Source organism: Neohortaea acidophila (genome assembly GCF_010093505.1).
Source record: "Neohortaea acidophila strain CBS 113389 unplaced genomic scaffold BDY17scaffold_1, whole genome shotgun sequence".
NCBI classification, from domain to species: Eukaryota; Fungi; Ascomycota; class Dothideomycetes; order Mycosphaerellales; family Teratosphaeriaceae; genus Neohortaea; species Neohortaea acidophila.
The window spans coordinates 2,223,691-2,250,887 of record NW_022985510.1 but is presented as its reverse complement, the minus strand read 5'-3'; the positions used below and the strand labels follow the sequence as shown (position 1 = coordinate 2,250,887).

The 27,197-nt window shown below is 57.5% G+C and overlaps 14 protein-coding genes across 14 annotated transcripts; 8 read left to right on the top strand and 6 right to left on the bottom strand.

Annotated features, from left to right (window-relative positions):
- Positions 1–76: 76 nt before the first annotated feature.
- On the bottom strand, positions 77–2,128 carry BDY17DRAFT_320537 (uncharacterized protein; the record flags this gene model as incomplete). The annotated part of the gene is made up of 2 exons (XM_033736475.1): positions 77–1,889; positions 1,956–2,128. The coding sequence occupies 2 exons, from the start codon at positions 2,126–2,128 to the stop codon at positions 77–79; spliced, it is 1,986 nt and encodes a 661-aa protein (XP_033594599.1).
- A 524-nt stretch (positions 2,129–2,652) lies between these two features.
- On the top strand, positions 2,653–4,467 carry BDY17DRAFT_290129 (Di-sulfide bridge nucleocytoplasmic transport domain-containing protein). The gene is made up of 2 exons (XM_033732454.1): positions 2,653–2,854; positions 2,918–4,467. The coding sequence occupies exons 1-2, from the start codon at positions 2,719–2,721 to the stop codon at positions 4,162–4,164; spliced, it is 1,383 nt and encodes a 460-aa protein (XP_033594598.1). The 5' UTR covers positions 2,653–2,718; the 3' UTR covers positions 4,165–4,467.
- On the top strand, positions 4,457–7,262 carry BDY17DRAFT_290127 (uncharacterized protein). Its single transcript, XM_033732453.1, has one exon. The coding sequence runs from the start codon at positions 4,732–4,734 to the stop codon at positions 7,141–7,143; it is 2,412 nt and encodes an 803-aa protein (XP_033594597.1). The 5' UTR covers positions 4,457–4,731; the 3' UTR covers positions 7,144–7,262.
- Positions 7,263–7,957: 695 nt separating this feature from the next.
- On the top strand, positions 7,958–9,959 carry BDY17DRAFT_22814 (uncharacterized protein). The gene is made up of 3 exons (XM_033730172.1): positions 7,958–8,570; positions 8,696–9,439; positions 9,498–9,959. Exons 1-3 carry the CDS (start codon positions 8,208–8,210, stop codon positions 9,924–9,926), a joined length of 1,536 nt encoding a protein of 511 aa, XP_033594596.1. The 5' UTR covers positions 7,958–8,207; the 3' UTR covers positions 9,927–9,959.
- Positions 9,960–10,670: 711 nt separating this feature from the next.
- Positions 10,671–11,303, bottom strand: BDY17DRAFT_237776 (uncharacterized protein; the record flags this gene model as incomplete). The annotated part of the gene is made up of 1 exon (XM_033730323.1): positions 10,671–11,303. A coding segment is annotated over one exon (633 nt), but the record flags the coding sequence as incomplete, so codon positions are not given.
- A 686-nt stretch (positions 11,304–11,989) lies between these two features.
- Positions 11,990–13,469, bottom strand: BDY17DRAFT_290122 (uncharacterized protein). The gene has a single exon (XM_033732452.1). The coding sequence runs from the start codon at positions 13,452–13,454 to the stop codon at positions 12,117–12,119; it is 1,338 nt and encodes a 445-aa protein (XP_033594594.1). The 5' UTR covers positions 13,455–13,469; the 3' UTR covers positions 11,990–12,116.
- Positions 13,470–13,688: 219 nt separating this feature from the next.
- Positions 13,689–14,828, top strand: BDY17DRAFT_243260 (S-adenosyl-L-methionine-dependent methyltransferase; the record flags this gene model as incomplete). The annotated part of the gene is made up of 1 exon (XM_033730412.1): positions 13,689–14,828. One exon carries the CDS (start codon positions 13,689–13,691, stop codon positions 14,826–14,828), a length of 1,140 nt encoding a protein of 379 aa, XP_033594593.1.
- A 342-nt stretch (positions 14,829–15,170) lies between these two features.
- BDY17DRAFT_243217 (uncharacterized protein) lies at positions 15,171–15,688 on the bottom strand (the record flags this gene model as incomplete). Its single annotated transcript, XM_033730409.1, has 3 exons — positions 15,171–15,279; positions 15,340–15,511; positions 15,583–15,688. 3 exons carry the CDS (start codon positions 15,686–15,688, stop codon positions 15,171–15,173), a joined length of 387 nt encoding a protein of 128 aa, XP_033594592.1.
- Positions 15,689–15,865: 177 nt separating this feature from the next.
- BDY17DRAFT_290118 (DnaJ domain-containing protein) lies at positions 15,866–17,445 on the top strand. Its single transcript, XM_033732451.1, has one exon. The coding sequence runs from the start codon at positions 15,900–15,902 to the stop codon at positions 17,241–17,243; it is 1,344 nt and encodes a 447-aa protein (XP_033594591.1). The 5' UTR covers positions 15,866–15,899; the 3' UTR covers positions 17,244–17,445.
- Positions 17,446–17,684: 239 nt separating this feature from the next.
- On the top strand, positions 17,685–18,174 carry BDY17DRAFT_243893 (pterin 4 alpha carbinolamine dehydratase-domain-containing protein; the record flags this gene model as incomplete). Its single annotated transcript, XM_033730478.1, has 2 exons — positions 17,685–17,843; positions 17,902–18,174. The coding sequence occupies 2 exons, from the start codon at positions 17,685–17,687 to the stop codon at positions 18,172–18,174; spliced, it is 432 nt and encodes a 143-aa protein (XP_033594590.1).
- A 590-nt stretch (positions 18,175–18,764) lies between these two features.
- Positions 18,765–20,009, bottom strand: BDY17DRAFT_314798 (pyruvate dehydrogenase E1, beta subunit; the record flags this gene model as incomplete). Its single annotated transcript, XM_033735855.1, has 3 exons — positions 18,765–19,172; positions 19,233–19,707; positions 19,765–20,009. The coding sequence occupies 3 exons, from the start codon at positions 20,007–20,009 to the stop codon at positions 18,765–18,767; spliced, it is 1,128 nt and encodes a 375-aa protein (XP_033594589.1).
- A 282-nt stretch (positions 20,010–20,291) lies between these two features.
- Positions 20,292–21,159, top strand: BDY17DRAFT_290113 (uncharacterized protein). Its single transcript, XM_033732450.1, has one exon. It carries the CDS (start codon positions 20,419–20,421, stop codon positions 21,046–21,048), a length of 630 nt encoding a protein of 209 aa, XP_033594588.1. The 5' UTR covers positions 20,292–20,418; the 3' UTR covers positions 21,049–21,159.
- A 42-nt stretch (positions 21,160–21,201) lies between these two features.
- Positions 21,202–25,733, bottom strand: BDY17DRAFT_307310 (DNA polymerase family B-domain-containing protein; the record flags this gene model as incomplete). Its single annotated transcript, XM_033735111.1, has 3 exons — positions 21,202–22,360; positions 22,412–25,397; positions 25,451–25,733. 3 exons carry the CDS (start codon positions 25,731–25,733, stop codon positions 21,202–21,204), a joined length of 4,428 nt encoding a protein of 1,475 aa, XP_033594587.1.
- Positions 25,734–25,986: 253 nt separating this feature from the next.
- On the top strand, positions 25,987–27,168 carry BDY17DRAFT_290106 (60S ribosomal protein L13). Its single transcript, XM_033732449.1, has 5 exons — positions 25,987–26,045; positions 26,099–26,132; positions 26,193–26,239; positions 26,327–26,485; positions 26,543–27,168. Exons 1-5 carry the CDS (start codon positions 26,043–26,045, stop codon positions 26,951–26,953), a joined length of 654 nt encoding a protein of 217 aa, XP_033594586.1. The 5' UTR covers positions 25,987–26,042; the 3' UTR covers positions 26,954–27,168.
- The last annotated feature ends 29 nt before the right edge of the window (positions 27,169–27,197 follow it).

Sequence of the window (27,197 nt, the reverse complement as noted above, 5' to 3'; positions counted from 1 at the left end):
TGTCAGGACCGTGCGGATACGAGTCGCGCTTCCAAGATGGAATGAATAACATGGAACTCAGTACGCTGGCCTGCCTTCACATAAAAGCACCTTGCTTGCAGTGCGCCGCAAACCATCTCGGCCTTTCAACCTCACAAATCGCGCAATTCTTGTGTTCTTCCGGCTGTGGCTTGATGTTGTCGTCGTCCTCGTTCCATTGCGATCCTGACGCCACGAGGCTGTGCGAATCCGGCGGGGAGTCGTCTGTGATTGTGGACAGATTGCGCGGGTGGCTCCAAGCTGAGTAACAGTCCATCGGCGACTCGGGGTATATCGCACCAAACTTCGACTTTGTTAGGATGATGCTGTCTCTCGCCTCCAAGAGCTGTTGGTTCGTTTTCGCCTCCTGTTCTCGACTTCGTAGCAACAGCAGTGAGTCGCGATGGGATTTGAAGTGCTCATCCTCCAAGGCGAGGTTTGAAAGCTGGCAATGAACGGGCCTGGCTCCTCTTCCTCCTCGCGGCGTCGGTGGCAAGCTGAGGTTTCTTTGTGCGACTCCTTCTGTACTATCCTTGGAAGGCTCTGCAGACCTCTCCCTCCACGGCCGGGCCATGCTTGGTTGGACTCGGAGCTCCAGGAGACTGTCGTCTTCCACGTCCCCCGCCGAGAGATCGAGAGCGTCTCGCTCGCAAAGCGGGCTCTGGGGCGCCGAATGCTTTGCTGACGAAGCGCCACTTGGCCTTTCGGTATTCGGGGGAGCCAGTGGTCCCTCGGTCCGTGACGTTCGGCTGCTCAAGCTTTGATGTGGTAGGTCGTCGTCACATGGTAAGAGGCGGATCCATTTGAGCTGCGCGTCTTCGTCTTCCAGGCCATTACCTCCCGCCCTCGACCACGCGGCGAGTTTTGTCTTGACTTTGTCCATCGGACTGCATCCTTGGGGGTAGTTTGAGGGACGAGCAGTTAGTGTGAGCCACGACCCAGCTTCGTCCCGGTCAAATGTCCTCTCCGTGTTGGGATGCGGCTGCTCTTGAGCTTCCGTGAAAGGAGTTACGCTACCCGTCATCGGTAGGTCGTCTTTGGCCCTAGGCGCGGCCACGACACAGCTCGCTGATGATGCTTTGCTGTCGGGAGTGGATGCTCGTCGACGAGGGGTTGTAGCATCCCTGATGATGGACGATCCTTGCGAGCTGGACCTCCTTCGTTGAAGTGCCGGCAAGGGGTTGCCGATTCTCCTGCAGACAACCGATCCTGTGTCGTCCTCTTCAGATTCTACATCGACGTCCTCTAAAGTTCCACCCATGTCCGGGTTGCACAGCTCGTCACGCTCAGCCAGGAACAACATCTGTAGACGTTGGGCACGCTCTTCGGAGTCGACTGTGGAGCTGCGGTCATCCGACACATCGTCGTTGGCACTGTCGTCCTCGCTCGCAGTATCGCCAAGATAGGTATCATCGATGTCATCATCCTCGAAGCCGTGGGACATAGCCTCAGCAACCTCCCACGCGACTTCCGCAATTTCCTCCCTTGCTTCTTCATGTTCTTCGGCAATTTGCGTGAGCTCCTCAATAACATCCTCGAAGATGGCCAGCGCCGCTTCGACTTCTTCATCTGGGGCCGCGTCGCTGTCGTAATCGGATGTTGCATCTTCCAAGGGGAGTACCAGACTAGTGAAGATTTTTGCCGGCGCGCTTCTCCTCCTCCTCTTCTGTGCCGGTTGTGCAAGCGCGCAGCAAAGCGAGTCATCGGGAGCCAAGGCGGCGTTATCATCGAAGTGCGCTTGTTTGCTTTGCGTGGTGTCCGATGTTCTTCTTCTGCTGGAGCGGTGAGGTGACGATACTAAGGCGCTCTTCCGAGGATACGAATCAAGTGAAGCCTTTCTCCGTGGCGGATTGGTGCCAATGGCGCTCGAGCTTTCGTCGGTTTCTAGAGTTCTGCCCGGAAGATTTGATGCGCAGTTGTCGCTTTGAGAAACACACTATGCATCCGCGATGGGGTCTGTGCAGTGCGTGGGCCCGGATGGGCTGGGTGATATCAGCGGCGGCGGTCTCGAATCACCACCACCCGCGGGGGCGGAGGGGGCGGCCGCAGCAGCTCCCTCAGGCATATGCATGCGGCCAGACAAGTGATCAGCTGTAGCAGCATTCTGCATTTTCGAACTTAGGGGTTGGTAGAATGGATAAGGGGGGAGAAAATGAGATAGGTGGCTGTTGATCCCAGGTGGCTTGCACGCGATCAACGAGAGCTTCAAGGGAGAGGGCGGGCGGAAGAGGGAGATGCGAGGAACGAGAGTACGTGTATGTAGCAATGCAAGAGAGTGGAGGTTGGACTGATGAGGAAAGTGTTGTCGGCTGCTCACCTGCTGTCTCGTGAGTGAGTGAGGGCATGATGAAGGTGCGGTATGCCCGCACATCCGCAGCCACACGTGTCATGAATGGACGATTCACACCAGATCATTCACCATTCGTCAGTCGTTGACGAGTCTCTTGTTTATTTAAGTTGGCAAGCGTGGATGTATGTAGATTCCGCATGCATGCGTTGTCGAGAAGGGACGGGTGAAGTGGTGTGGCGCAGTGGCGCAGGCGTAGCAACGCGCCAACTGCACCAGCCACGGCGGCCCGTGCACTTATTTACATTCGCTTCCCTCACAAGAACCCTGAATGCTTGCCTTTGCCTGCCTTGCATCCACTCGCTCCAGCATTCGCTTGATACCCGTCCGTCCCTCTCTCCTTGGATGTCAACATGTCGAGGTACACCAGCGAGACTCCCATGGACTTTGAATTCCAAAACGGCACCGGACCCCTCGACGGACGCTCGCCTTTCGCCCAAGTCTCCGCAAACTCGCAGAGGCTCCCGCAGAGCAGCCCTTCGAAAAAGAGTGAGCAGCATCGCGTGCCGGGTCGTAGAGCTGGGCACAAGTTGCTGACAACAGAGCGTCCAGGAACCCACGGCGTGTTTGATTCGCCTTCCAAAGCCCGACCGATGGGTGTCCAGCCATCCTCGCCTGAGAAACGTCTCCCACCCCTTCCCGCAGCATACAATACTCTTTTCAATACTCCACGCAAGCCCCGAGACGACTTCGACGACTCCTCCGCCGGCGAGACCCCGCAATCCGTGGAGCCCAAAGACGACAGCGACGCAACACCGGAGAACACGAATCGGACGCGTACATTGCTTTCACTGCAGAACAACCGGCAAGACACAGCGGGTGCACAGCGACGACGCAGTCCGACCAAGGACAGGCCAGCTTACCCACGGAGGGACAGCCTGTTGTTCCAGCTGGCAACCAAGGTCAAGAACAAAATGTACAGCCCGGGAAGGGGAGAGCTGGTGCGAAAAGATCATTCGGGCGCGATAGAGAAGAGTGTTGCCCGGCGGCGGAAGCGTGACGTGGACCAGAGAGTCGCCAAACGGAGGAGACATAGTATGTCGGACTCTGCAGACGACCACGATGGATCCTCGCGCAGTCCTCGCAAGGGCAGCAAATCGTCGGAGGAGCTCGATGACCGGAAACCATACTGGGTGTCGTCCCTCTTCTCCTTCGTCGCGCAGCATCCCACCCTCCCCAACACACTGTCGCAGTATGCACAGTTTCTATTCAACGTCTTCTGGCTGGGCATCCTGGCCTACATGACCTACTCCTTTTTGGCGGCGGTGATGGGAGATGTGGACAAGGCGTCGAAGGAAGCGATGACGGACGTGATTAGGGAGATTGCGTTGTGCAAGGCAGACTACGAGCGAAACAAATGCGAACGGTCGACGCGGGTGCCCGCGGTGGAGGCGGCGTGTGAGGAGTGGCACCGGTGCATGTCTCGCGACCCCAAGAAGGTCGGGCGGGCGATGGTGTCTGCGCGGACGTTTGCGCAGATCTTCAACAACTTCGTCGAGCCCATCAGCTACAAAGCCATGGCATTTACGTGCATCTTGGTGTTTGGATGCTTTGCCATCTCCAACCTGGCCTTTGGCTTCTTCCGACACAAGATGCAGGAGTTCCAACCCGCCGGGGGTTATGGGCCTCCTCCACCCACTCCTCAGCGCACGTTCAGTGGACAAGATGGGAGTTTTTACGCAGGAGGTACCCCGTGGCATCAACCGCCGCCAGCTGGACTATTCGAGCCGCAGCCGAGTGGGGGATTTGGGCAGATTGATGGACAGGGAAGTCCTCAACGGAGGCTGGTGTACAATTGATCCTCGAATTTTCTCGTATTGCGTGCATTTGTTTGGAGCGGTGGGATGGAAAGGATAGCCTATCGCTGGCCAGAGCGTTGGACAAAGTCGATTGCAGATGGACGAAATCAACGAACAAAATGAATGAACAATCACGTAACGCGTGAGGACGAAAGTAGAGTGGAGGTTGAAAATCTCTCCTTCAGTACTCGAACCCAGAATCGCGTTTGCTGTCTGAAAGCCGGTGCGGCCCGTGCGCAGTACTTGAGCCATGGAAGTGAACTTTTGAGGCGGGGCAGGCACGATCAAACTTCCGCTTCGCTCTTGCCGCACATCTTCCGAATTTTCCCAATCCCCTCCGACTGTATCCCACCTACACCTCTCTTTCCCCCAGCCTCGTCGATCACCACCGCCATCCACTCATTTCCATGCCATTCAAGCCACGCTTGGAAGGACTGGCGTAACTGACATTCGTTCTCCCAGATCTCACCAGCTCACTGTTCCATCGGACACCATGTGCAAAACCCACGCTGAGTCATAACCACTCAGTGTCGCATCGATTCCCTCACCCGCCTCACAACACACACCATGCCTCCAGCGGCTCCACCAAAGATCCGGAGGCTGGGCTCTCTCAGCAAAAAGTCTCTCGCCAATCGATCCAAGGCGTCGCAAAAGCCCCCCGCTCGTGCTCCGACATGTTGCGACAACCCGAAGATCGAAGACGATGGCGAGGGTCGAATGGTCTGCCAGAACTGCTTTACCCAAGTCAGTGAATCCAACATTGTTGCCGACGTCACCTTTCAAGAGGATTCCAGAGGTGCAGCAACCGTGCAGGGTGGGTTCGTAGGAGAGAATGCTCGCCACGCTCGCACGCTGGGCTCCGCTGCCTTCCGTCGAGTCGGCGCCTCGGAAAAGAATTCCCTCCAGGAGATCGAAGCCAGTGGCCGTCGCGCCCTCGGATCTCTGTGTCCCAAACTCGGTATTCCGGAAACGACGGCCACGCAGGCACTGGCCCTCTACTCCCTCGCTGCGCAGCACAACTTCGCCGCCGGCCGACGCACTGACGAGGTCATTGCCGCCTGCCTCTATGCTGCCTGCCGTCGTCAGAAGGACAATGCCATCCTGCTGATCGACATTGCGGAACTACAGCATCTCAATGTCTTCCGGCTGGGCGAGGTCTACAAATCCATGATCTCGGAGCTCTACCTCGACGAGAGTGTCGTCGGCGGCGTCGGTACGCAATACTTGGTCGAGGTTGAATCTCTGGTTATGAAGTACTGCAAACGACTCGAGTTCGGCGAGGCCACTCGTCAGGTTGCCGAAGATGCTGTTCGCATCATCCGTCGCATGAAGCGAGACTGGATGGTCACCGGTCGACACCCCGCCGGACTGTGCGGAGCCGCCATCATCCTCGCTGCGCGCATGAACAACTTCCGTCGCTCCACCCGCGAGGTGGTGTATGTAGCCAAGGTGGCGGACATGACTGTGGCCAAGCGCGTGGAGGAGTTTAGACGGACCAAGAGTGCCGCCCTCACCGTGCAGGAATTCAGGCAGTACGGGGTGCTCCTCAAGGACACGCATGACCCACCGGTGCTCTACGAGTCAGAGCTGAAGAAGCAGAAATTCGAAGAGAAAAAGAGGAAGCGACGGGAGGCAGGCGAGGCGCGGGACAGCGTTGACATTTCGGACGCTGGATCCGATGCCGGCAGCCGCGAGACTTCGGCAAACCCAGACGCAGACCAAGTTGCACAAGATAGTCCGCCACACAAGCGCCGCAAAAGTTCTGGGGGCCCCCAGAGTGGCACTCCAGCTGCACAGCAAGAGCCCCGCCGTGATGCTGATGGCTTCTTGATCCCCGCTCTCCCCATCGACCCTACCCTGACCGGAGGCACCCCGGAGGCAGAGACACCCAAACGTGGTCGGCCCAAAAAGCAACCGCCCGCACCGATTGTGGTCACCGAGGAGGAATTGATCACCGAGGCGGAGCTGGAGAACGACATTGAACATGTCCTCAACGACGACGAAATGGTCGACTCGCGTAATGAGCTGGAAAAGGCAAAGGATGAGGAGAGGGCGAAGACGCTTGCCGAGCAGGAGAAGAAAAGCGATGCCGAGAAGAGTCAGTCGCGTCGGAGCGCGGAGGGCATCAACTGGTGGGAGGCGAAGACGATGGATCAGATCCAGGAGCCGACAGCGGAAGATCTGGATGCGGAGTTTGCGGACGATCCGGAGGTGTTGAATTGTATGTTGTCTCCTGATGAGCAGCAGGTGAAGGAGCGGATCTGGATCAAGGAAAACGAGGACTGGTTGCGCTTGCAACACGAAAAGAAGCTACGCCTGGCCGTCCAAGAGGCGTCGGGACGTAACGAGAAGGGCAAGAAGAAGAACAGGATCGTGAAGCGAAAGAAAAAGGGCAGGATGGGAGATGGAACGACCATGGCGGAAGCGACGACGCCGATTGAGTCGCCTGCCGATGCCAGTTTGTTGATGCTCGAGAAGCATGCTCCGCCCGCATTCTCGAAGTACATCAATTACGAGGCGCTGCGCAAAGTATACGAGCCGAGTTCGTCGAGCTTCAGCGGCAGTCGAGCGGGCAGCCAGACGCCGAGTGTCAGTGAGATGGGTTCCGGCAGGACTCCGTCAGCGAGTCCCGCACCGGAGCTTCGAAGCGCGACGGTGCGCTTGCAAACACCGCCAGCGACGCAGGGCCCCGGCAATCATGGCAAAGCGGCGTCTCTTGCAAAAGGGCAGCAAGCACCTCTCTCGCCACCTCAGACGCAGACGCAGGCAAGCGCAGGGGCGGAAGAAGCAGAGTCCGAGGGCGACGAAGACGATTACGTGCAGGACGAGGAGCTGGACTACGGCTCGGATGCGGGCACCACGCGAGGTTGGGGCTTTGGCGAGCAGGATGATCGGGAAGATATCGGCGAAGATGACTATAGAAGGGCCATTAATCCCGAGTCTTACCTGGATGGCGCGGCTGACGATGATGAGTATTGAGTGTGAGTGGGATGGACAAGGGGCAGCAATTGGGAGACACATGAGCAGCGCTTGGCTTGATGTTCTGGCCCTTCACGATAGCAGACCGCGCGTATCAGCTAGGCAACAACAATGAAGCTGTTCGTATAATGATTCTTGGTAATGATGACTTGTGCCCTGTGAACCTTTGGATGCGTGATGACGATCGGAGTTGCCCGAGCCGGCGTAGTCTGGACCCGTAAGGCTGCGCACACCAACGGCAGACCAGCACGCGACATGCTCGAGCGACGGTTTAGAACGGCGGACTGTAGTGCCTTCTATCGGGAAGCAAGACCGGCAGGCAAGCAGGCCACTCGGTCCTGGGCTCGCGTAAAGCGCGTTGCACATCCATTGACGATCTCGAAGCGTCCAGCAGCTGCCCCACGCGCTTACGTACATGGAACAAGCTGCATGTCTAGTCGACTGGATGTGGATGCTGCATATCGCGTTCTTTGCCCGCAACCTCAGCGGCTTGCAGATCACGTGGCGGGCAAAGATCGGGGTCCGCCACCGCCGCGAAAGCGCCGACGACGACTTTATTTGTAACGGCGTCTTTGATTCCCCGCCCTGTCGGAAGCAACAGTTCTACAAGCCTGGCAACGGACAGGTCCGCAATCTCGGGCAATACTCCACTATAGAATACGAGGACTTTCAGCCGCCTAATAACCTAGGTGCCAAGCTCCCCAAGGCCGTCTAAAGCGAGGCCTCCCGCCGGAAGAATCTCCGTCGACTTGTTAGTGCTTTGGCGATTGGAGGATTTTTCCTCTCCACCTCATCATCGTATACATGCCAGCTTGCTGACGAACGAGGCGTCGTAGGCGCACGACACACACCCATCGCCCGCCTTCCACCACCGCCGCCGTCCTCTTGCGGATGGGATTGCTCGCTCCCGCAGCCTTGCCGTCACTCCCCCGCAAAGCTTCGTTGCGGTCCTTGTCGCTCTCCAGGTCGCAGCTTGGCTGAAAGTTGGTCCACGACCTCGACGACCGCGCTCGCCTTTCCCTTATGGCACATGCCAGCACCCTGCTGCTCGATTCCATGCTTACATGTACATGCTGCGCCTTCGCCCGCACATTCGCAATGGCCGCTTCCGCGCCAGACCTCTGCTGAGCCAGCCAGCACTGCACCGCGCATTGCCACTGCTCGTCACCCTCTGCGTCGTCCTTTCTCTCCTCTCGCTATCGTCCTGTGCCACTCCGCAGGGCTGGTGTCCCCTGAGATCCAAATCAAAGCCGCCCGGAGTGCTTCTGGAGCCGGACGGCCCGGGCGCCTATGAATGGGACACCCAATCTGCCTTTGACCCCGTCCGACAGTATGGCGCGGCAGTCAAGACGCCCGCACAACTGTGTGCCGCCTTCCCGACCCACCTACTCAACGACATCCAGCCGGTGCTGAAGACTGGTCACGCGGTAAGTGCTCATCCCCCGAATCGTCGTCCCCCACCAAACACGGCCAGCGTCTGGGCCCTTGTTTTTCCTCTGCATGCTCAACCACGCACAAGTCGCCTTGCTGACATGCTCCGTTCAACCCATAGCTAGTGCAGGCACGTCTCCGCACACATTTGCGAACAATCTCGGCCTGTTTGACGAATCTCCTCATCTTCTCCGACAGCGCCGAGACATTCGAGGGCCACGACATTATCGACGTCATCGCCGATCTCCCGGAGCACTTGACGAGGAAAGCGAAGGCGCTGAAAGCGTGGCGCAATGGCGCGCTGGCCGCAGACACCGCCACGGAGCCGGAAGGCTGGGGCGCGGACAAGTTCAAGTTCCTGCCCGAGCTCACCCGAGCATGGCGAATGCGTCCCGACATGAAGTGGTACGTGTTCTTTGAAGACGACACGTACGTCGCATGGGACAACGTCTTTCGCTTTCTCGGCCATTTCGACCCCGACCAGCTGCTGTACTTCGGCTCACCGACTGCGGGCAACGAGGGAACCTGGTGGGCTAACGGCGGGCCGGGTTTCATTCTCAGCCGTGGTGCGATGCGCAAATTCCTGGATGTCGATGTTGACCCCGACTTTGGACTGCGGCGCACCGAAGAGCACTGGGCCGTACTGAATGAAGACTGCTGCGGCGACTCCACGCTTGGCTGGGCTCTTTGGTGGAGCAACATCACGATCCGCGGCGTGCATCCCATGTTCCATTCGCAATTCGCCCACGAAGTGACGTACAAAGAGGGCTATTGGTGCCAGCCAGTTATGTCCATGCATTCCCATGGGCAAATGACTGAAATGGCCGATTTGTGGACGTGGGAGTGGGAGAATCGAGAGCTCGATGTAAGTCTCCGAGACAGTCAGGCACCGCTCCATCCTCTCTGACAATGACCTCCTCCAGCATCCTCTTTTGTATCGCGATCTGGCCGTGTCGTACTACGACTTTGCAAATCTCAAGCCGCGGATGCACTGGAACAACGCCGAGCGCGATAGCTTTCGCGCCCCCAATAAAGTGAACGCAGCCGGTCGCAGCGCACATGCATCAGCAGATGACTGCCAGCAAGCGTGCGAAGCGCATGACAACTGTTTCCAGTGGACCTATCACCTTCGCGCTTGCCGTTTCGTTCGCTCGATGCACTACGGACACCGTGAGGAGCCGGGCTTCACGGACTTTGATCGGACTCAGGGCTGGTTCTATACCTGGGGCTGGAGCGATGCCGATCGCCACTTCCACGCAGGGTGGAACACGGCCAAGATACGGCAATGGATAGCAAACCATCCGTGCGACAAGGCACGATGGGTAAAGCCGAGTACCAGACGAGTATATTGACTGTGTTCCACACCATTGCGCGCGGGCTACAGCTGGTGCTGCATCGTTGCGGCTATAAGCTCCATCTCATCGCCCACCCTTGTCTAGTTGCTCAAGCATGCCCAGTACTGCCGCACCTCTGCCGTCTTCACGACCTTCTCTAACGCCACTGCGGCTCCGACTGCTCCCCCTGATCCCCGTCGCACGTCCCCGACTCATGCTCCTTTCCGCGTCTCTCTGAGCCCGAGCATCCGCCTCCTCCTGTTCTTCCTCCATCGTCTGTATCGCACGCTCATACGCCAACCTCGCGGCCTCGTCTTCCGGTCGTACAAACTCTTCGTCATCGCCCTCATCCGCTTCCTCATCGCTCACCTCCGGGCTGTCCAGAGTCTGCGAATCCGGCGATTTGAGTAGGGCGCCCACCATCTCACTGTCGTCCGATTTCACACGCGACAAGGAGCTCTCGCGCCGGCCTCTATTACTGTCACCAGTGGTCGAGCGGGACAGGGAGCTCTCACGTCGACTCCGACCGCTGTCGGCCGTTGTGACGCGAGAAAGGCTGCTCTCTCTGCGCGTGCCCAGGGGCGTGCTTGCTCGTGGAGGGGGGCCCTGGTAGCCAATGGCTTCCGCAACCATGCGTGCTTCGCGGTCAGGATCGCCAGCGGCGCTTCCCAACTCGCCGAGGGCACCGTAATTCGCACCCACCACCGATCGTCGATTCTGTGCGTCCAGCAGATGCCCGCCGCGACCCCGCTGAGCATCTTCGCTCTTGTCCAGGATGTCTCGGTAACCCATCCTGTCGGGATCCTTGAGGCGCTTCTTCTTCTTCGCCTCACGTTTCGAGCTCGGCCGTACCACAATGACGGGGACGGGCGAGTATTGCAGGCAGTACTTGCTGACCGATCCGGAACTGAGCAAGCCTTGATAGCCCGTCAACGATCGGCCACGAGTTCCGACGACCAGCATGGCCGGTTCGTAAATGCGGATCATCTGCTGAATCGTCTCTTGCACCCTCCCGATGGAGAACTCCAAGATCAACGAGATCGCGCGGTCCTCCGTATTCTTCTTCTCAATCGCGTCAAGGAACCTCTCCGCCTCGTTTCGATATCCCTTCTCTCCCAATCCACCACTCCACTTGAGCGCCTCCTTACTGTCCTTTTCTACCACCCGCAGGCATACCACCTCATCCCCATCGTCGACCAGCTCATCAATCAGCCACTCTAGCGCCGTGTCGGAGTAGTCGTTCGTATCCGTGCCACACAGGAATGTGCGACTGCGCTTGGTGTATTTGTAGTCGCGGTGCTTTCTGTTGAGCGTCAAGCTGAAGTCGCTCGCCTCTTTGTTGTTGAAGGTGTCGAAGGATACGCTGCTGCGGAACTGCGCGGGCGGCGGAGGACTGCTCAGCCGTCTTCCTGCGTTGCCGGGTTCGGCGAGAGGCGGCTTCGCAACGCGACTACCGCTCGGTTGGGCACTGGGGGAGCGGGATTGTGGACGGCTATTGGCACCATCGGTGGTGGCCTGCGGGATGAATTGCACAGAAGGCCGGCGACCCCCGGTTGAGCCGGGCTGAATGAGCGTAGGTCTGCGCCAGGATGGCACGAAGGGGGATTTCTTGGGGGGTTCGAGGGGAGGAGAGGCGGGCTTGACGGGTTTCAGGGCGGGAGAAGAGTGTGGAGAGGGCGAAGTGGCCATGATGAACGGCGTGGACTCTTCAATGGGGTGACGGCTGTTGTTGCTGGCGAGCTCGAGGCGGGGAAGAGGGAGGGGAGGGTCAATGCGAATGGCAAGGCGTGCGAGATGGCTCGACAACACGTGTGCCCCGGCGATCCATATGACGCGGAGGGGGCACGTGGCAGAGGGTGCCACGGAGAGGGGCAAGAAGGAAGCAGTGATGTTGAAGAGCGGTCAGAGGTAGGTTAGGGTCTCGGAGGATGTGAAGCTGCCGCCCAGCCCCACGCGGAGTGGAGGGGCAGCAGGTCTCGGCGCCCAGGCCGATTTCTGCATGGGAGCCATACCTCGTCATCTCCTTCGCACGTCGCCAGGAAGACAGCATCTTTGCGAAAGGCAGAGTAGGCCTAAGGGGTCAGGCAAACGTCATCCGATTCGTGTCATTTCGTACCGCTTTCGCGAGTAATCAAGGATATAACGCCGCATTTATCGCGGAACGCCAAACACCGCGCTTCAACCCGTCTCAAATAATCCCATATTACCTTACTCTCCGGCCATTGCCGCGTATTGCACGTCATCCTGTCCCGGAGGCGGTGCGACAAGAGCCAGATCGTCAGGTTCGCGCGTCGAGCCGCTTCCGCTCCCTCCCCCAGCGCCCTCGAGCAGTTTCCTCTTCGATCCGGATCCCGATGCCTGCCCTTCTCTACCAGCTCTCGCATTCTCCAGCCTTTCCTCTCTGCCCAAGCTGTCGAGGGGTTTTGGTCGGCCCCACTGCACCCTCAGCGGCACGCCCTGGATCACGCACCGTCCCTGGCACGCCTGCGCCGCCTTCTCCGCATCCTCGCGCTTCATGAAATTCATGAACGCGCAATGTGACCGGTGGCTGCACACCACGCTTCTAAGAGGCCCGAACTGCGCGAAATGGGTGCGTAGCGCATGCTCTGGCAAATCGTCTTCCACGCCGGTGAGGAACAAAGAGGTAATGTTGGGGTCGGCGGGTGGCAGGATGTCTTCGGCTGTCGGCGCAGACACAGGTTTCCGTTTGGATGGCGCACCTTTTCGAGCCCCAGCAGAGCTGCCCGGTCGTGCAGCAGCATACGGTGATCCGTACGCCGATTTGCCCTCGCGTGAATCTTTCGTGCGCACCGGCCCGGGCTCGTGAAGCTGCTCGCCGCCTTCAAGCAGCTTTTGTCCGCCTTCGCTGGCAGCTTCCGCTTCCAGACGTCTCTGCTTTTTGTAGTACGGCTCACTACTCGCCAGTCTTCGCAGCAGATCCCTCGCCTTCTCATCCTGTTCGTTGTAGCCCTCCAAGCCTCTTCCTTCCTCGATAGCCCTCTCGTTCTCCTGCGCGTAGAACTCCCGGTTGACTTCGCTCGTGGGTCCGGGGGCAATCATCTTCAGCGCAGCGTCTCTGATGGTCACCGGCAAGCCATACGCCAGGTCGAGCAGACAACACTGGCAGCAGTTTTTCAGGCGGGCGCAGGTCAGACAGATGCCGGTGCGCTTTTGACGAGAGGTGCGGTCGGCTTTCCAGCGGAAGACGGTGAAGGGGCGGGTGCAGATCTTGCAGGCCTCGCCGTAGTCCTCCTTGAGCATTTGTACGTAGGGATTGTCGGGCAGGCAGCGTTCGCAGACGGAGGGCATGTCGGTGCTCTCCCACCCGCTGCGGTTGAGATCATGTTTGATTTGAGGCGGCATGGTGATGCCGCAGTTCTGCCCTCGACTCTCGTTCGTATGGCAAACGTTGAGTGGAGGTCGACAAGGGAGAAGGAGGAAGTGTGGATGGCTTTCAAATCGTTGCAATCTTTCTGCTTCCAGAAAACCAGCAATCTTGCTTATGTCATCCGAGCCCTCCAAATCACGTGCCGAAGGACGAGCCATGACGCTAATCTCGGGCAGCAGCGGGTGCCTGCATGCGCGGCGTAGAATGGGTCGATTGCCGTTCATAAAAAATTACAGCCCTAGGGAAGATTCCCCCGGGTCGAATGGTTGAGAAAAGATCGAACGATATTCCACCGCACCACTCCACTATATCAGCGTCCGCACATCCGTTGTACCTCATCCTTCTTCCCCCACACACCCTACTCCATCCTCCGACCCAACATCACCGCCACCATGCCCGCTGCCAAGCTAGAGAAGCAGGACGTCGAGCGCGATGCAGCCTTCCAAAAGGCGCTGCACGGCAAAAGCGCCGGCGAGCGCAACGCCTTCCTCGCCATGATGCAGAAGAACCATCTGGCCAAGAAAGAAGCGGTGGACGAATACTTCAAGCACTGGGACAACAAGGCCTCGGCGGACGAGACCGACGCCATTCGCGAGAGCAGACGACAGGAGTATGCCACCCTCACCCGACACTACTACAACCTCGCCACCGACCTGTACGAGTACGGGTGGGGCGAGTCCTTCCACTTCTGCCGCTTCAGCAAGAACGAGCCCTTCCGGCAGGCCATTGCCCGACACGAGCACTACCTCGCCCTGCAGACCGGCATCAAGGAGGGCATGAACGTCCTCGACGTCGGCTGCGGTGTCGGTGGCCCGGCAAGGGAGATTGCCAAGTTCACCGGGGCCAACATCATCGGCCTCAACAACAACGACTACCAGATCGAGCGCGCCACCCGCCACGCCATCCGCGAGGGCCTCGAGAAGCAAGTCAGCTTCGTCAAGGGCGACTTTATGCAAATGTCCTTCCCCGACAACAGCTTCGACGCCGTCTACGCCATCGAGGCCACCGTCCATGCCCCCAGTCTGGAGGGCATCTACAGCGAGATCTTCCGCGTTCTCAAGCCCGGTGGTACCTTTGGCGTGTACGAATGGTTGATGAAGGACGACTACGACAACAGCAATCCCCACCATCGTGAGATCCGCCTGGGCATCGAACAGGGAGATGGCATCTCCAATATGGAGAAGATCGACGTGGCGCTCGCTGCAATGAAAGCCGCCGGCTTTAAGCTCGAACAGCATGAGGATCTGGCCGATCGCCCTGACCCGCTGCCGTGGTACTACCCGCTCAGCGGCGACCTGCGCTACATGCAGAGCGTTTGGGATTTCCCGACGCTGGTGCGCATGACACATCTGGGCCGCGGGTTGGTGCATCGCTTCGTTGGAGCACTGGAGATGATCAGGATGGCACCACAAGGCACGCAGAAGACGGCAGACTCGCTGGCGAAAGCGGCGGATTGCCTTGTTGCCGGGGGCAAGGAGAAGCTTTTCACGCCAATGTATTTGATGATTGGGAAGAAGCCCGAGAGGAAGTAGGGGTGGTTGCAGTTGGGAGGTCCATCGTTTTCTGGGAGCATGAGCATGGCGTTTCGCGTTGCTGAGCTGAGCACTCCTGGTGATATGTAATTAGATTTTGAATACAGTATATGCATTCCCCATCGAGTCCGGTCTGCCATGGATTCTTGCACAGATCAACCTTGCCTCTCGCTCTCACGTGGTACTCCGTCTGTCTAGGCTGCTTCGCCTCTGTTCCGCCGTACTCGACCCCAGCTAGGGATCGAGGATGTTTCATGTGCAATACCGGCGGCGTAGAGTGTCTCCGTGGGTTGTGTCTCCTTTCGTCAAATCTTCTGCCTTCTCTCGATTCGAAGGGTTCCATCAGAATGTAGCATTCTTGATGTCTTTGAACGTCTTGGTCGTGCCTTTGAGCGTCGTGGCGGTGTGATTGTCTAATCGCTGAGTGTCCTCGTGCATGTTTAATTTGTATCTTTTCGTGCCCCGTCAGCCCAAGCCGTATGCCAAAGCGCCGCCTCCAATCCAGACTCACGTGTTGTCTCCCTTTTTCTTGCCCTGAACTACATTCTCTCGCAGAATCTTGGTCACGTCCTGGGCATGCTCGACGCATTGTCCCGCTTCGGTGCTTCCGGAGGCGAGTCTGCCATCTTTGCGGAACTGGTCGCGAGCGTAATGGCGAGAGGCCGTCAGAGTCGGTTCGTCGTCTAGACGCGATGTCAGTGAGGGAGGGTAAGGGCGAGGGCGCAGAGGGCAAGGCGGGCGGAAGCTGAGATACCTCGAAATGCGATGCGAGTGGCACGCAGCAGGTGGCGGTAGGTCGCCAGGACGAAGGTGCGGTTGGCCATTTTTTCGGCGGCGCTGAGGTATAGCAAAGACTGCATGGTCCGGCTTGTCAATGCTATCGCCGTTCCATTGCCGGTCACTGTGTTGGAAGGCCAGAGACGTTGTCCAGATTGAAGAGGTGATGGATGGCGCGTGCACGGACCAGCTCCGCGTGCTCTCGCTATCGAGAAATTTCAAGAATTCCCGGAGTCTCAAAATTATTTCGAGGCCTTCATCACTCCCGTTCTAACTATTCCCCATCCACCAATCATGGCCACCATCCAACTGACGGCCACCCTGCCGAGCCTGCCAGATGGCTGGTCGGCGGAGAAGGACTTCAAGCCCATCGATCATCTCTCCGCCCCCATCTCCCGTGCCATCGAGCCCGTGGGACCGCACTTCCTCGCCCACGCCCGCCGCAAGCGACACAAGCGCACCTTCAGCGAAGACGAGCGCATCCAGGCGCAACAGACCGTCGCCAAAGCCCAGGAAGAAGACCCCGGCGACATCAGCGAGGACGAGGACCCGGCTCTGCTTGCCCGCGAGGCCAAGGACTGGAAGACGCAGGATCACTATGCCGTGCTCGGCCTCAGCAAGTACCGCTACCGGGCCACGGAAGACCAGATCAAGCGTGCGCACCGCAAGAAGGTGTTGAAGCACCACCCCGACAAGAAGGCGGCGAGCGGGCGGGAGGAGGGCGATCAGTTCTTCAAGTGCATTCAGCGAGCCACCGATATCCTGCTCGACCCGGTGAAGCGCCGACAGTTCGACAGTGTCGACGAGGAGGCCAACATCGAGCCCCCCACCAAGAAGGAGGTGCAGAAAAAGCCGAACAACTTCTACAAGCTGTGGGGCGCGGTGTTTGTGAGCGAAGGCCGCTTCTCCGTCAAATACCCGCTGAAAGACGTGCCCAAGATCGGCGACGCCAACAGCAGCAAGGAGCACGTGGAGGAGTTCTACAACTTCTGGTACAACTTCGACTCGTGGAGGAGTTTCGAGTATCTCGACGAAGATGTGCCGGACGACAACGAAAACCGAGACCAGAAGAGACACATGGAGCGCAAGAACAACAACGCGCGGAAGAAGCGGAAGACGGAAGACACGCAACGCCTGAGGAAGCTGGTCGACGATTGCCTGGCCATGGACGAGCGCATCAAGCGCTTCCGACAAGAAGGCAACAAGGCCAAGAACCAAAAGAAGGCGGAGAAGGAGGCGGCGGAGCAAGCGGCCAAAGAGGAGGCGGCCAAGAAGAAGGCGGAGGACGAGCGCTTGCAAAAGGAGAAGGAAGAGGCCGACAAGGCGATGAAGGAGGAGGGGAAGAAGGCCAAGGAAGCGGCGAAGAACGCGGCGAAGAAGAACAAACGTGTGATCCGCGGGGCGATCAAGGACGCCAACTACTTTGCGGATGGCGATGCGGATGCCAAGACGATCGACGGCACGCTGAACGACGTCGACGCCCTCATCCTCAAGCTCGACAACGAGGAGGTGGCGCTGCTGAGCTCAAACCTCAACGGCAAGGACAAGACGGGCGCGAAGGTCGTCTTCCAGGAACAGGTTAAGACTTTGGTGGATGCTGGGAAGGTCAAGGAAGGCGAGCTGAAGTGGCTGGCTTAGGTGACTTTGCATTGTGGTGTTGGTTGCAATCTACTGGACGATGCTCGACATCATCCGTGGAGAGTCGTAGTTCAGTCAGCGGCTCAGTAGAAATAGACTTGGTTTATGCTCATGCTCCCATCTGTGCTGCCCTGGCGGTCTGTGCTCAGTGCTGGACGGAATTAGAGAATGTTCTTAACCTTAAGAATCGTCTTCGATCAAGAACTCGTTCCAAGACGGCATAATAACACACGAAGCAGAACCCGATGCGTATAGTGCTGGGCAGTTTCAGATTCAAACTCTGAGCAGCGTCGTAACTTAGATTGAGATAAACCCTCAAACCCAGCTGGATCATCAAAGGAGCCAATGCTTCCATCTCGACTCTCCCGCCTGCGATGCAGCAATCCCCGCTCTCTTCTGGCCAGGAATAGCTACCAACAGTTCAAGACGTCCGGCTCCTCGATGGTCGACACAAACCACATCTCTCCCTCCAAGGGAGAAGAAGCGGAGGCACTCGCTCAACAAACCACCTCGTTGGTAGACCAGGGCCGATGGCGAATCTGCAACGACGGCAAAGGCCTGGAGCGACAGTTCAAGTTCAAGACATTTAAAGCCACCTGGGTGAGTGGGTGCATGCTTACCCGACCGTTCTTCATGCACTGACTCTCGCCGTTCGTAGGACTTCATGAACGCCGTAGCAGCTGAATGCAAAAAGCAAAGGCATCATCCCGAATGGTCGAATGTGTACAACAAGACGCACATTCGATGGACGACGCATGACCCCGAAGGCCTCTCGAGCAAGGACACGTTCATGGCGCGTTTCTGCGACGACAAGGGGGCGGAGTACGGGGAGAGAGAGCCGGACGGGAGTGAGGAGAGCGCGGGTGATGGCGCGGGAAGCCTGCAGGCGGGCGATTGCTGTGTGGGCAAGAAGGGTGATGGATCTGCATGATGGGGCGATGCTTACCATTGAGTATGGAAGTGTTGGAGGGAAGTTCGATATCGACACGATGACAAGACTACAGCAACGAGTGAAGGTAGGATGACCTCCGTTGCATCGATCGGCCTCGCCACTTCGTGTCGTGAGACTACCAGCTCGAGATCGCTCCATTGGCAAGAAGATCGCGACGGAAATAGGAGCGGACGCGGATCACTACCGCGGTCAAAAGCACTTGAAAACAATGTCCATAAAGCGGTGTTCAGACTCCCACGCAGCCCTGCGCTATGCCGTGCGCAGAAGATGTTTTACATACACAATGGCGCCCCTTGCCAATGAAAACAAACACAACCAAATCAGAACCAGCTGCCGAAGGAGTACAGAGGCGAACGCCGCTCCGCTCACCGCGTCCTGACCCATCTCGTGCTAGCCACGTGATGCAGTTGCACAACAGAGCCACGCCGATCATCTATCATTCCCCGCCCGTCCACTGCACTGATCTGGAGGCGCGGTCGCGATAAAACGATTGCTCGCCCCCCATGTCATTCGCGCTTCGCCTCGAGTTGGCAGCATGATGGCGCTGGCTCATGCCGCTTGGTGATGGCTCAAACTTTCAACAGCTTCGCGGCGTACTCGGTGATGAGCTCGGGTGTCGGGAAGCTCATCTCCTCCAGCTTCTGTGCGTACGGGGTGGGCACTTCCGCGCCAGTCACGCGCACCGGCGGCGCATCGAGGTAGTCGAACGCGTACTCGACCGTCAGTGCAATGAGTTCCGCGCCCACGCCGAACATGGGGAAGCCCGATTCCACCGCCATCATCAGACCAGTCTTTTTGACGGAATTCACAATGGCCTCAATGTCCAGGGGCTTGATGGAACGGAGATTGATGACTTCAGCCTCCACGCCGTACTTGCTCTTGAGCGCATCCGCCGCTACGAGACAGAGGCCGACGTTGCGCGAGAGGGTGACGATCGTCAGGTCCTTGCCGGGACGCTCGATCTTGGCTTTGCCGAACTATTTTACGAAGTGTCAGTGTGGGCCGCGCAGATTGACCATGCGAAAAAAGACACTCACAGGCAAGACAAAGTCGTCCTTCTGCGCCGCCTCGCTCATGGGGAATGACAAGCCATACAAGAGCTCGTTCTCGAGTACGCAAACGGGATTAGGATCTCGGATGGCTGCCTTTAGCAGTCCCTTGGCGTCTTCGGAGGAGTAAGGAGCGACGACTTTGAGGCCGGGGATCGATCCGTACCATGCCGAGTAGTCTTGCGAATGCTGCGCGGCCACGCCGGCCGCAAAGCCATTGGGCCCGCGGAAGGTAATGTTGCATGGTTGGATGCCACCAGACATGTAGTGGGTCTTGGCTGCCGAATTGATGACTTGGTCAATGGCTTGCATAGCAAAGTTGAACGTCATGAACTCGCAGACAGGGTGGAGGCCTGCTAGGGCGGCGCCGACACATAGGCCAGCGAAGCCCGACTCCGTGATGGGGCTGTCGATGACCCGCTTCTCCCCAAAGCGGTCGAGAAGGCCCTTTGTGACTTTGTATCTATCCTTGTCCATCAGCGCGAGGCCACGCGGGAAAGCAAGTATTGGCAAGACTTACGCTCCGTTGTACTGGGCCACCTCTTCACCGAGGATGAAGACCTTGGGATTCACCTCCATCTCCTCCGCCAGGGCCTCGTTCAACGCATCACGCACAGTCATCTCTTTCGGTCCGTTCTCGGAAGCGTAGGTCCGCCATCTCGACGCTGTCGGCGCGGATACTCGCTGGAAGGTAGCTGTTGGGCGGATGGATGGTGAGGGTCGCAGGAGCCGCGCGGCGGGACGGAGCAGACGAGCAGCAACCATGACGGACGGCGAGTGTCCTAGACGTGGACAAGATAGGTTAGGAGCGCGGCAAAGGAGGAGGGGAGTGGAGGGAGAGGGCGCGTTTGCAAGCAGCGGATGTGCTGGTGAGCTCCGTCTCCCCAACTCACCTCACATTTGCTTCCCACCACTTGTGGAAACGGGCCGACATTCGCACGAGCCTCAGGGTCGGTGCGCTAGGCCCAATGCGGCGACACACGCGAGGCTCGTGAACCTCATCAGCCACACGTCACACGCGAGTCAGCGATATCGTCATTTGGCGGCGGTAATAAAATATCACGACCATCCGCTCGGAACATCGCCACCATCACGCTCACATTACTTGCACTGAATATCAAGCGATCACAACATTGCAATTGCGGCATCACCATTTGACGCTTCCGTGTGCAACATGGCGACCCTACTTCAGCTGCCCGTTGAGCTCCGGCTCAAGATCTACTCCATGGCCATATCTTCACGGCCGAATGTCATCAACATCGACGAAGGGGCCAGCTCGAGCGAGCCGCCGCGATCAACGCTGGCCAAGTCTCTGGCTGCAGTCGACCAGGAGCTCACGCGTGAGATGATACCCATTTACTGGTCGACCAACATCTTCGAGACGTACCTGCTCAACGGAATGGGTCATTACATCCCGACCGACTGGACATTCCATCGATGGCTCAAGGACATCGTCAAGGACTCGGCCACTTGCATTCGACACTTGAGGTTCAAAGGCATGCTGAGGATTCCTCTCGACCACGAACAGGATTGCATCTTCACCGTCGATGTCGACCTGAGGCGCCGCAAAACGTGGGTCTGGAACAAGTCGGGCCAGCCGTGTGATTGCGAGCACGCCATCATTCTGCGGTCTCGCATGGCCGAAAGATTGACGCAGATCCCGCGGGTGGATGGCCAATGGCAACCCTCACCCTCGATTCTTTGGGATGTCTTCGACTGTTGGTACGCTTATCATCCCGTTCTCAGTCGACCGGCGCGTTCGTGGGATGAGTTTCAGCGGCAGTATGGCCACTTTGGCCCTTGATACATCAGCATCAGCATCACAGCACGGCGGCCGGAACCATCGTTGCGGCCAGCACAAGGCGTCGCCCCATTAGGCTTGTCACAATGTCTGCAAGACTGCATATTTCAATAAGACTTGTACTTTCCCACGCACTCCATAACGCAAACCATCTGACTACAACAAACTCTTCAATGCATACCCAAACAGAGAGTCCATGCTGACCCAGCCCCAGCCACTCTTGTCCAAGTAAGCCTTGACCACGTCCCAGCACATCCCGAACCTCTCCCGGTTCATCCCCGCGAGAATCTTCTTCTTCTCCCCATCCTCCATCTTCACGGCGCCCGGCCGCTCCATCTTCTCGAGGCTCTTGTCGACGTCGAAGAGCGTTTGTAAGTAAAGCAACTGATTGTAGAGTGCCTTTTCCGAATACTCGAACGTCATTCGTCCCGAACAGCCATACGCGAGGCCCTTCGGCCCCAAGCAGCGATGCCCGTACACGCTCATATGTCGAGTGCGCATGCCGCACGCCGGATCGTCGCAGATCAGCCATGCAGAGTAGTAGCGGCTTGTATGCCGCCGGACCTGGGTCTCGAGTTGAGCAGACATGGCCAGCGTCGAGATGGACTTGCTGCACTCCGCTCGAGGACATCTCAGTCCGTCGTTGGAGAGGATGCCAAGAGGCGTGAGAGTCTCCTGGTCGGCGGAGGCCTGGTAGTTGAGACCGCGGTATTCAAAGTGGTGCTTGCAGCCCAGACATAGCAGGCCCAGCGGCTCGCAATCTTTGAAGCGAATGTGATCGGGGATCTGGCTCTCCAATGTCGTGATCTCATTGCTCTGCTCGGCACTCTTCGCCGCCCCGCTGACCCTGTATTTGCTGGTGTCAAGGCCGAGACACTCTGCGAGCAATGTGACGTTCGTGCCGCTAATCGGAGCACAAAGCCGCTCCACCGGAGGCAGAATCTGCTTATGTAGGTAGTAGTCCACATCAGGAACGAGGTCGCTGTCCTTTGATAGAACCTCGTCCAGTGGGTGCGCATTCTTGGCCGCATTCTCCGCCGACCCGCCGCTGTTGCCACAGATCACGAAGCTCATGACATCTTTGGCTTTGACGTGCTTGCCTTTGGCCATCAGCTTGAGTGCGACCTGGACGGACGGCATCGAGTTTCCGTTGGGATACTCGTTCGGCGCTTTGCCGAGCTGCGTGTAGATGGTGTATTTGTGCGCGGGGATCTCGTTGCTGCGCATCTTCGTTGAGAGCGAGCGCAGGTGGTCGTGAATCTGCGAGACCACCTTTTCTGGCTCTTCTCCGGACAGCAAGTAGTTCAGCAGTTCCCTAAACTCCGTCAGCATTGGCATGACCACACAGTGACGCCAAACAACTCACTGTGAAGTATCCTTCGACAGTTGGCAATACTCTCGCCGCCGCATGTCCAACCCTTTGACTTCCATCTTCTCCTTCCACACTCCATCGACCTCGATCATGTTGATTGCAGCGTACTTCTTCTTGGCGTGCAACAACAACCGTCGAAAGATATTGTCGATCTCGATTTCAAGGAGCTCGTACCTCTCGTTGACGCTCTTCTTGAACTCATTGCCCATCTTCACGGCTTCTAGAATGTTGTCTTTGTTGGTGTTCACCATGACGGAATCAGTATCACCGTATATGACGCGAAGTGCGTGCGCCGACTCGGCGAGCTCCTTGGTGGATTGGAGAATCTCACGGCCTTTCGACGTGGTAAGAGCCGCGAGCGGTCGAGCGTAGAAGCGAGACTTGGTATATCCCAGACATCCGTACATTGAGTTTGCCGTCAGCTTCAATGCCAGCTGCTTCACGTCCCAGGTCTTGCGTTGATCATCGGTGGCGGTCTTGTCCTTCATCAGTTTCTTGACCTCTCGCCTTCGACTGACCAATGTGCGAATCAGTCGGGGCAGGATCCCCTTGTTCGCTGTGTCTGTTGGTACTTCAGGCACCTTGTCATCGTCTTCCGTAATGTCGCTGCGGTCCACAGTGGTAAAGCAGATGTTGAACTCCTGAATGATGCTGGGGTACAGCGAGTTGAAGTCCATGACGAGGATGAATCGGTCGTACAGTCCCTTCTCTGGCTCAAACACGAGACCTCCCTTGAACTTGTCCTTCTTCTTGACATCCGCACCATCTTCATCGGCGTGGTCGGCCTCTTCCAGCTTCTTGTTCGACGCTCCCTTTCCGAAGACCTTGTCTGGACAGATGAACTTGTTGCGATAGAACTCGTGAAGCAGAATGTACTCGTTGCGCTCCGCACGAGTGCCGCTCAAAGTACGCGCCCACGAGTTGCCGGCCAAATTCGTCAACACCTTTGAAAGCGGCAGAAATTGTTGTTTGATAGCAATGGCGGCGATGAAGAATGTGTCGGCTTCACAGAGCTTGACATAATTCATCAGCCCGTCTCGCGTGGTCGCCATTGCCAGTGCTTTCTCGTTGTCGATGTCACGGCGCTTGTTGTTACCTCCGAGATACAAGGTGCACATCTCATCCAAGCTCCAGCTCTGGCATCCAGTCATGATGCTCTTGCCCATGTCGTTTGCGAGATCGCACAACAACCGCCCTGCAGCGAGGTGTCGTTCAGCGAAGAAGCTACCCCCTCCCTTGCCGAAGTTCTTTGGCCAGTCGTCGCGTTTCAGTCGTCCAATGCGGTGCCAGCCCGGCGTCTTGCGCTCTTTCATACGAGTCAGGAGGACGTTGAAATCGACATCGTCAAGTCGGTGACCCATGATGGCATCCGGATCGTACTTCTGAATGATGGCAAGAGTCATGGACAATAGTGCCCCCTCACTCTTCTCCATGCGTATTTGGCCTCGATGCTTCTCTGCCTCCATCTTGAAACCTAATGGATACTCGCCGTTTGGACGCATGATAGTAAAGGTGCGCTGAGGAAGCTTCTCGGCCGGCGTTGTATCCGTCAGCGAGACGTTCTCATAGAACCGGAGACTTGCGACGAGAATCTCGTTTTTATTTTCCTTGACATTCATGGTGGTCCTCAACGCGAGAGACATGAGCGTGAGGGGCGGCGCCTCAAGGTTGTCGGAATCACCAAGGGTGGTGATGCCATTCGGTTTGTCGACCTGCAGCTCAAGCTTGCACCAGGAAGCATTGTTGACGGCGTTGAAGTTACCGCCATCAACCTGAAGCCAGCAAGGGCCCATGATGTTTTTCCACAGCACGAATTGTTCAAAGAGTGCGGTATTGGTGCCGAAGACATGGGAGAACGTCTCCCCCTTGGTGTCCATGGGCAGGACCGATTTGGTGTAGGGGTAGAGAAGCTTAAGATAATCCGCTTCCTTTGGAATGCCCGGCAGCTCGAAGGCGTATTTCCGTGAACAAGACTTGATCTTGTGCATGTTGACCTTGTTCCTCGTCATGAGTCTGTCGACTTCTTCGTACACATCACTGAACTCGACTTCTTCCTCCGTGTCTCGGCCGTTGCGTTGTCGGTATTCTCGGGGGAGGAAGTACAGCTTGCGAAGAATGTTGTCGACTTTGACAAAGCACGAGACATAGGTGCTGTTGGTCCGATTCTTTACCTTGCCGAATAGACAAAGGCTACCGTTGACCTCAGTGTAGTCGGTCCAGAAGAATCGAAGAGTCCCATCATCCTCAAGGGCGTCTTTGGCCGCCAGTTTGCCGGCGCTGATGGTGTCCGAATGCGGGCTACTAACAATGTTGAGAGTTTCAGTCACATCGTTGATCGCGGTCATATCGACCTCCTCTCCCGGTGCTCTTGTGGGCGACGAGCTATCCGGCGTGGGGTACGAAGTTTTGACAATCTTCGGAATCGGGCGATGGCCTTTGATGTTCACATTTGCTGTGTGTAGTGCAGAATGACCTTGCACTTCCGCGACTTCCATGAGATCGTCGTCGTCCACGGGCTCGGATTTGACGGCGGTCTGCTCCTTTCTCTCTACAGCCTTCACGGCAGGAGAGGACGGCAGAGGATCACTCATGAGCGCATCATCGGTGTGACTCGGGAGAAAGTAGCCATCATCGTCGCCGACATTCTGCACTGCGGGGGGATGTATTGGCGTATCGACGTTGTTCCTCGAAGATGTTGTCCGAGCAGTTCTCTTTCCAACGGACTCCTCCAGTGGTGGGGACAAAATTCTCGTCTTGCGCCTGTCGTTGCTTCGCATTGCTTTGCCATAGGACGGCGCCTTGCTGGGAATGTTGGTGTCAACTTCGCCCAGCAGGCCCGCCATGAATTCATCGTCCTCTGCCGTGGCCGTGGGCTTTGGTTTGGGTGCTGCGGCGGCGGCGGGATTCTGGTTGAAGTATTTGCTAATGCCCTTGTTCAATTTCTCTTGTCGCTCAGCATCTTCTTCGCGCTTCCGTTTGGCTGTGCAACGCGTCAGTGCCACTCGTAGACTAACCAGTATCCCTCTTACTCACCCGCCTTGCCGTGCCTTGGGAGGTCGTCTTCGCTGTCGGTGTCATCGTAGGTTCGCGCCTCGTCCTGCCAGTCCTCGCGACCGTCGTCGGCATATCCCTCGCCATTGTCGTCTACAACAAAGTCGTCTTGATCGAGTCGGCTGCGTACGACCTTCTTGTAGGCCTCGTCGTCCACGGTCTCGTAAATGGACTCGGCCTCTTGCACCTCGTACGCATCGAAGCCCGTCTTGCCTGCAGCACGTAGAGCGCGGATCTGCGCGAGTCTTTCGGCTCGTGTAGGCATGGTGAGTTGGTGTGTGGACATGAAATACCACTACATGAAGCGTCGAGTCTGCTTCGACAACAAATAAAGACAGACTTTGCTCGCAATGGTAAAGACGTGAAGCATCACTCTCGCTGGGAACAGATGAAGCTGCAACCCGTGTACCGCGTAGTCGCGTCTAGCGTGTTTTAGAGTTTCGGCTACGTTCCGCGATGATGCCAAGAATTTCAAACGCCAAGACCACACTTTTACACCCGAAATCTTTGACGCCCACCAAGTCCATCACTGCCAACTGACGAGTGCTGCATCGCTTGATCACCCACCGCCAAAATGGTAAGCCGGCCACATCAGCAGACTGTGAATCAACTACTAACAGCTATGCGCAGACGATCAAGCACAACCAACAGATCCAGCACAACCGTGAGCACTCCGCAACTCCCCCGTTCACTACTACTTCAATACCATCCTAACACTGTGCAGACTTCCGCAAGGACTGGCAACGCCGTGTCCGCACGCACTTCGACCAGGTAATTCCCCTCTCACACCCGCCGTGCTGAGAGCAGTGGCGCCTGCAGTGCTCATCCACAACAATGTCCTGACTTTGCCTTTCCCAGCCCGCCAAAAAGTTGAAGCGTCGCAACGCACGGATCGAAAAGGCCGCGAAGGTTGCCCCTCGTCCTGTCGACAAGCTCCGACCTATTGTGCGCTGCCCCACGGTCAAATACAACCGCCGCGTACGAGCTGGTCGCGGTTTCACATTCGCCGAATTGAAGGTGCGCAGCTGATGTCGATATCGACCACGCAATTGAAACTGACCACAACAATTACAGGAGGCTGGCATCCCACGGAAACTCGCACCCACCATCGGCATCTCCATCGACCCACGCCGTCAGAACCTCTCCGAAGAATCCCTGGCTGTCAATGTCGAACGCTTAAAAGCCTACAAGGCCCGCATCATCCTCTTCCCCCGCAACGCCAAGTCGCCGAAGAAGGGCGAGGCTTCCGCCGAGGAGATGAAGAAGCACCGTGAGAGCGGCCACGAGGACAAGGTGAAGACCACCAAGAGCCACTTCCCGATCAGCAACAAGGCCGTCTTCGAGGAGGGCAAGATCGCGGACTACCCGAGCGAGGAGGGTGCGTACAGGAAGCTCCGTGTTGCGCGCAGCGACGCTCGTCTGGTCGGCAAGAGGGAGAAGAGGGCGAAGGCGAAGGAGGAGGAGGCCGCTGCATCGAAGAAGTAGGTGCGAGCAATAGGCATAGTACTTTGCATGGACTCGAACGAGGGGTGACAGAGGTAGCCCGAATTCAAGGATACTTCTCTTTGTAACGAACTCTCTGAGCCACCCTGTGGGTTCCAAACCATACCTCGCATCTGCCATCTCCATAGCCTTTCCGTCACATTCTAATCTTGTTCCCCTGGGTAGTTCACAAGCATATATGAGTGTTGTCCAAGCCCAATGAACTGCATGTGAAAAATAGAAGCTA

Bases quoted from the DNA above. Each gene is read 5' to 3' on its own strand.
- BDY17DRAFT_290129 (XM_033732454.1), top strand. From the start codon at position 2,719: ATGTCGAGGTACACCAGCGAGACTCCCATGGACTTTGAATTCCAAAAC. The intron at 2,855-2,917 runs GTGAGCAGCATC...CAGAGCGTCCAG, and splicing joins GAGCAGCCCTTCGAAAAAGA to GAACCCACGGCGTGTTTGAT.
- BDY17DRAFT_290127 (XM_033732453.1), top strand. From the start codon at position 4,732: ATGCCTCCAGCGGCTCCACCAAAGATCCGGAGGCTGGGCTCTCTCAGC.
- BDY17DRAFT_22814 (XM_033730172.1), top strand. From the start codon at position 8,208: ATGTACATGCTGCGCCTTCGCCCGCACATTCGCAATGGCCGCTTCCGC. The intron at 8,571-8,695 runs GTAAGTGCTCAT...TTCAACCCATAG, and splicing joins TGCTGAAGACTGGTCACGCG to CTAGTGCAGGCACGTCTCCG. The intron at 9,440-9,497 runs GTAAGTCTCCGA...GACCTCCTCCAG, and splicing joins GGGAGAATCGAGAGCTCGAT to CATCCTCTTTTGTATCGCGA.
- BDY17DRAFT_290122 (XM_033732452.1), bottom strand. From the start codon at position 13,454: ATGGCTCGTCCTTCGGCACGTGATTTGGAGGGCTCGGATGACATAAGC.
- BDY17DRAFT_290118 (XM_033732451.1), top strand. From the start codon at position 15,900: ATGGCCACCATCCAACTGACGGCCACCCTGCCGAGCCTGCCAGATGGC.
- BDY17DRAFT_290113 (XM_033732450.1), top strand. From the start codon at position 20,419: ATGGCGACCCTACTTCAGCTGCCCGTTGAGCTCCGGCTCAAGATCTAC.
- BDY17DRAFT_290106 (XM_033732449.1), top strand. The intron at 26,133-26,192 runs GTGAGCACTCCG...AACACTGTGCAG, and splicing joins CCAACAGATCCAGCACAACC to ACTTCCGCAAGGACTGGCAA. The intron at 26,240-26,326 runs GTAATTCCCCTC...TGCCTTTCCCAG, and splicing joins TCCGCACGCACTTCGACCAG to CCCGCCAAAAAGTTGAAGCG.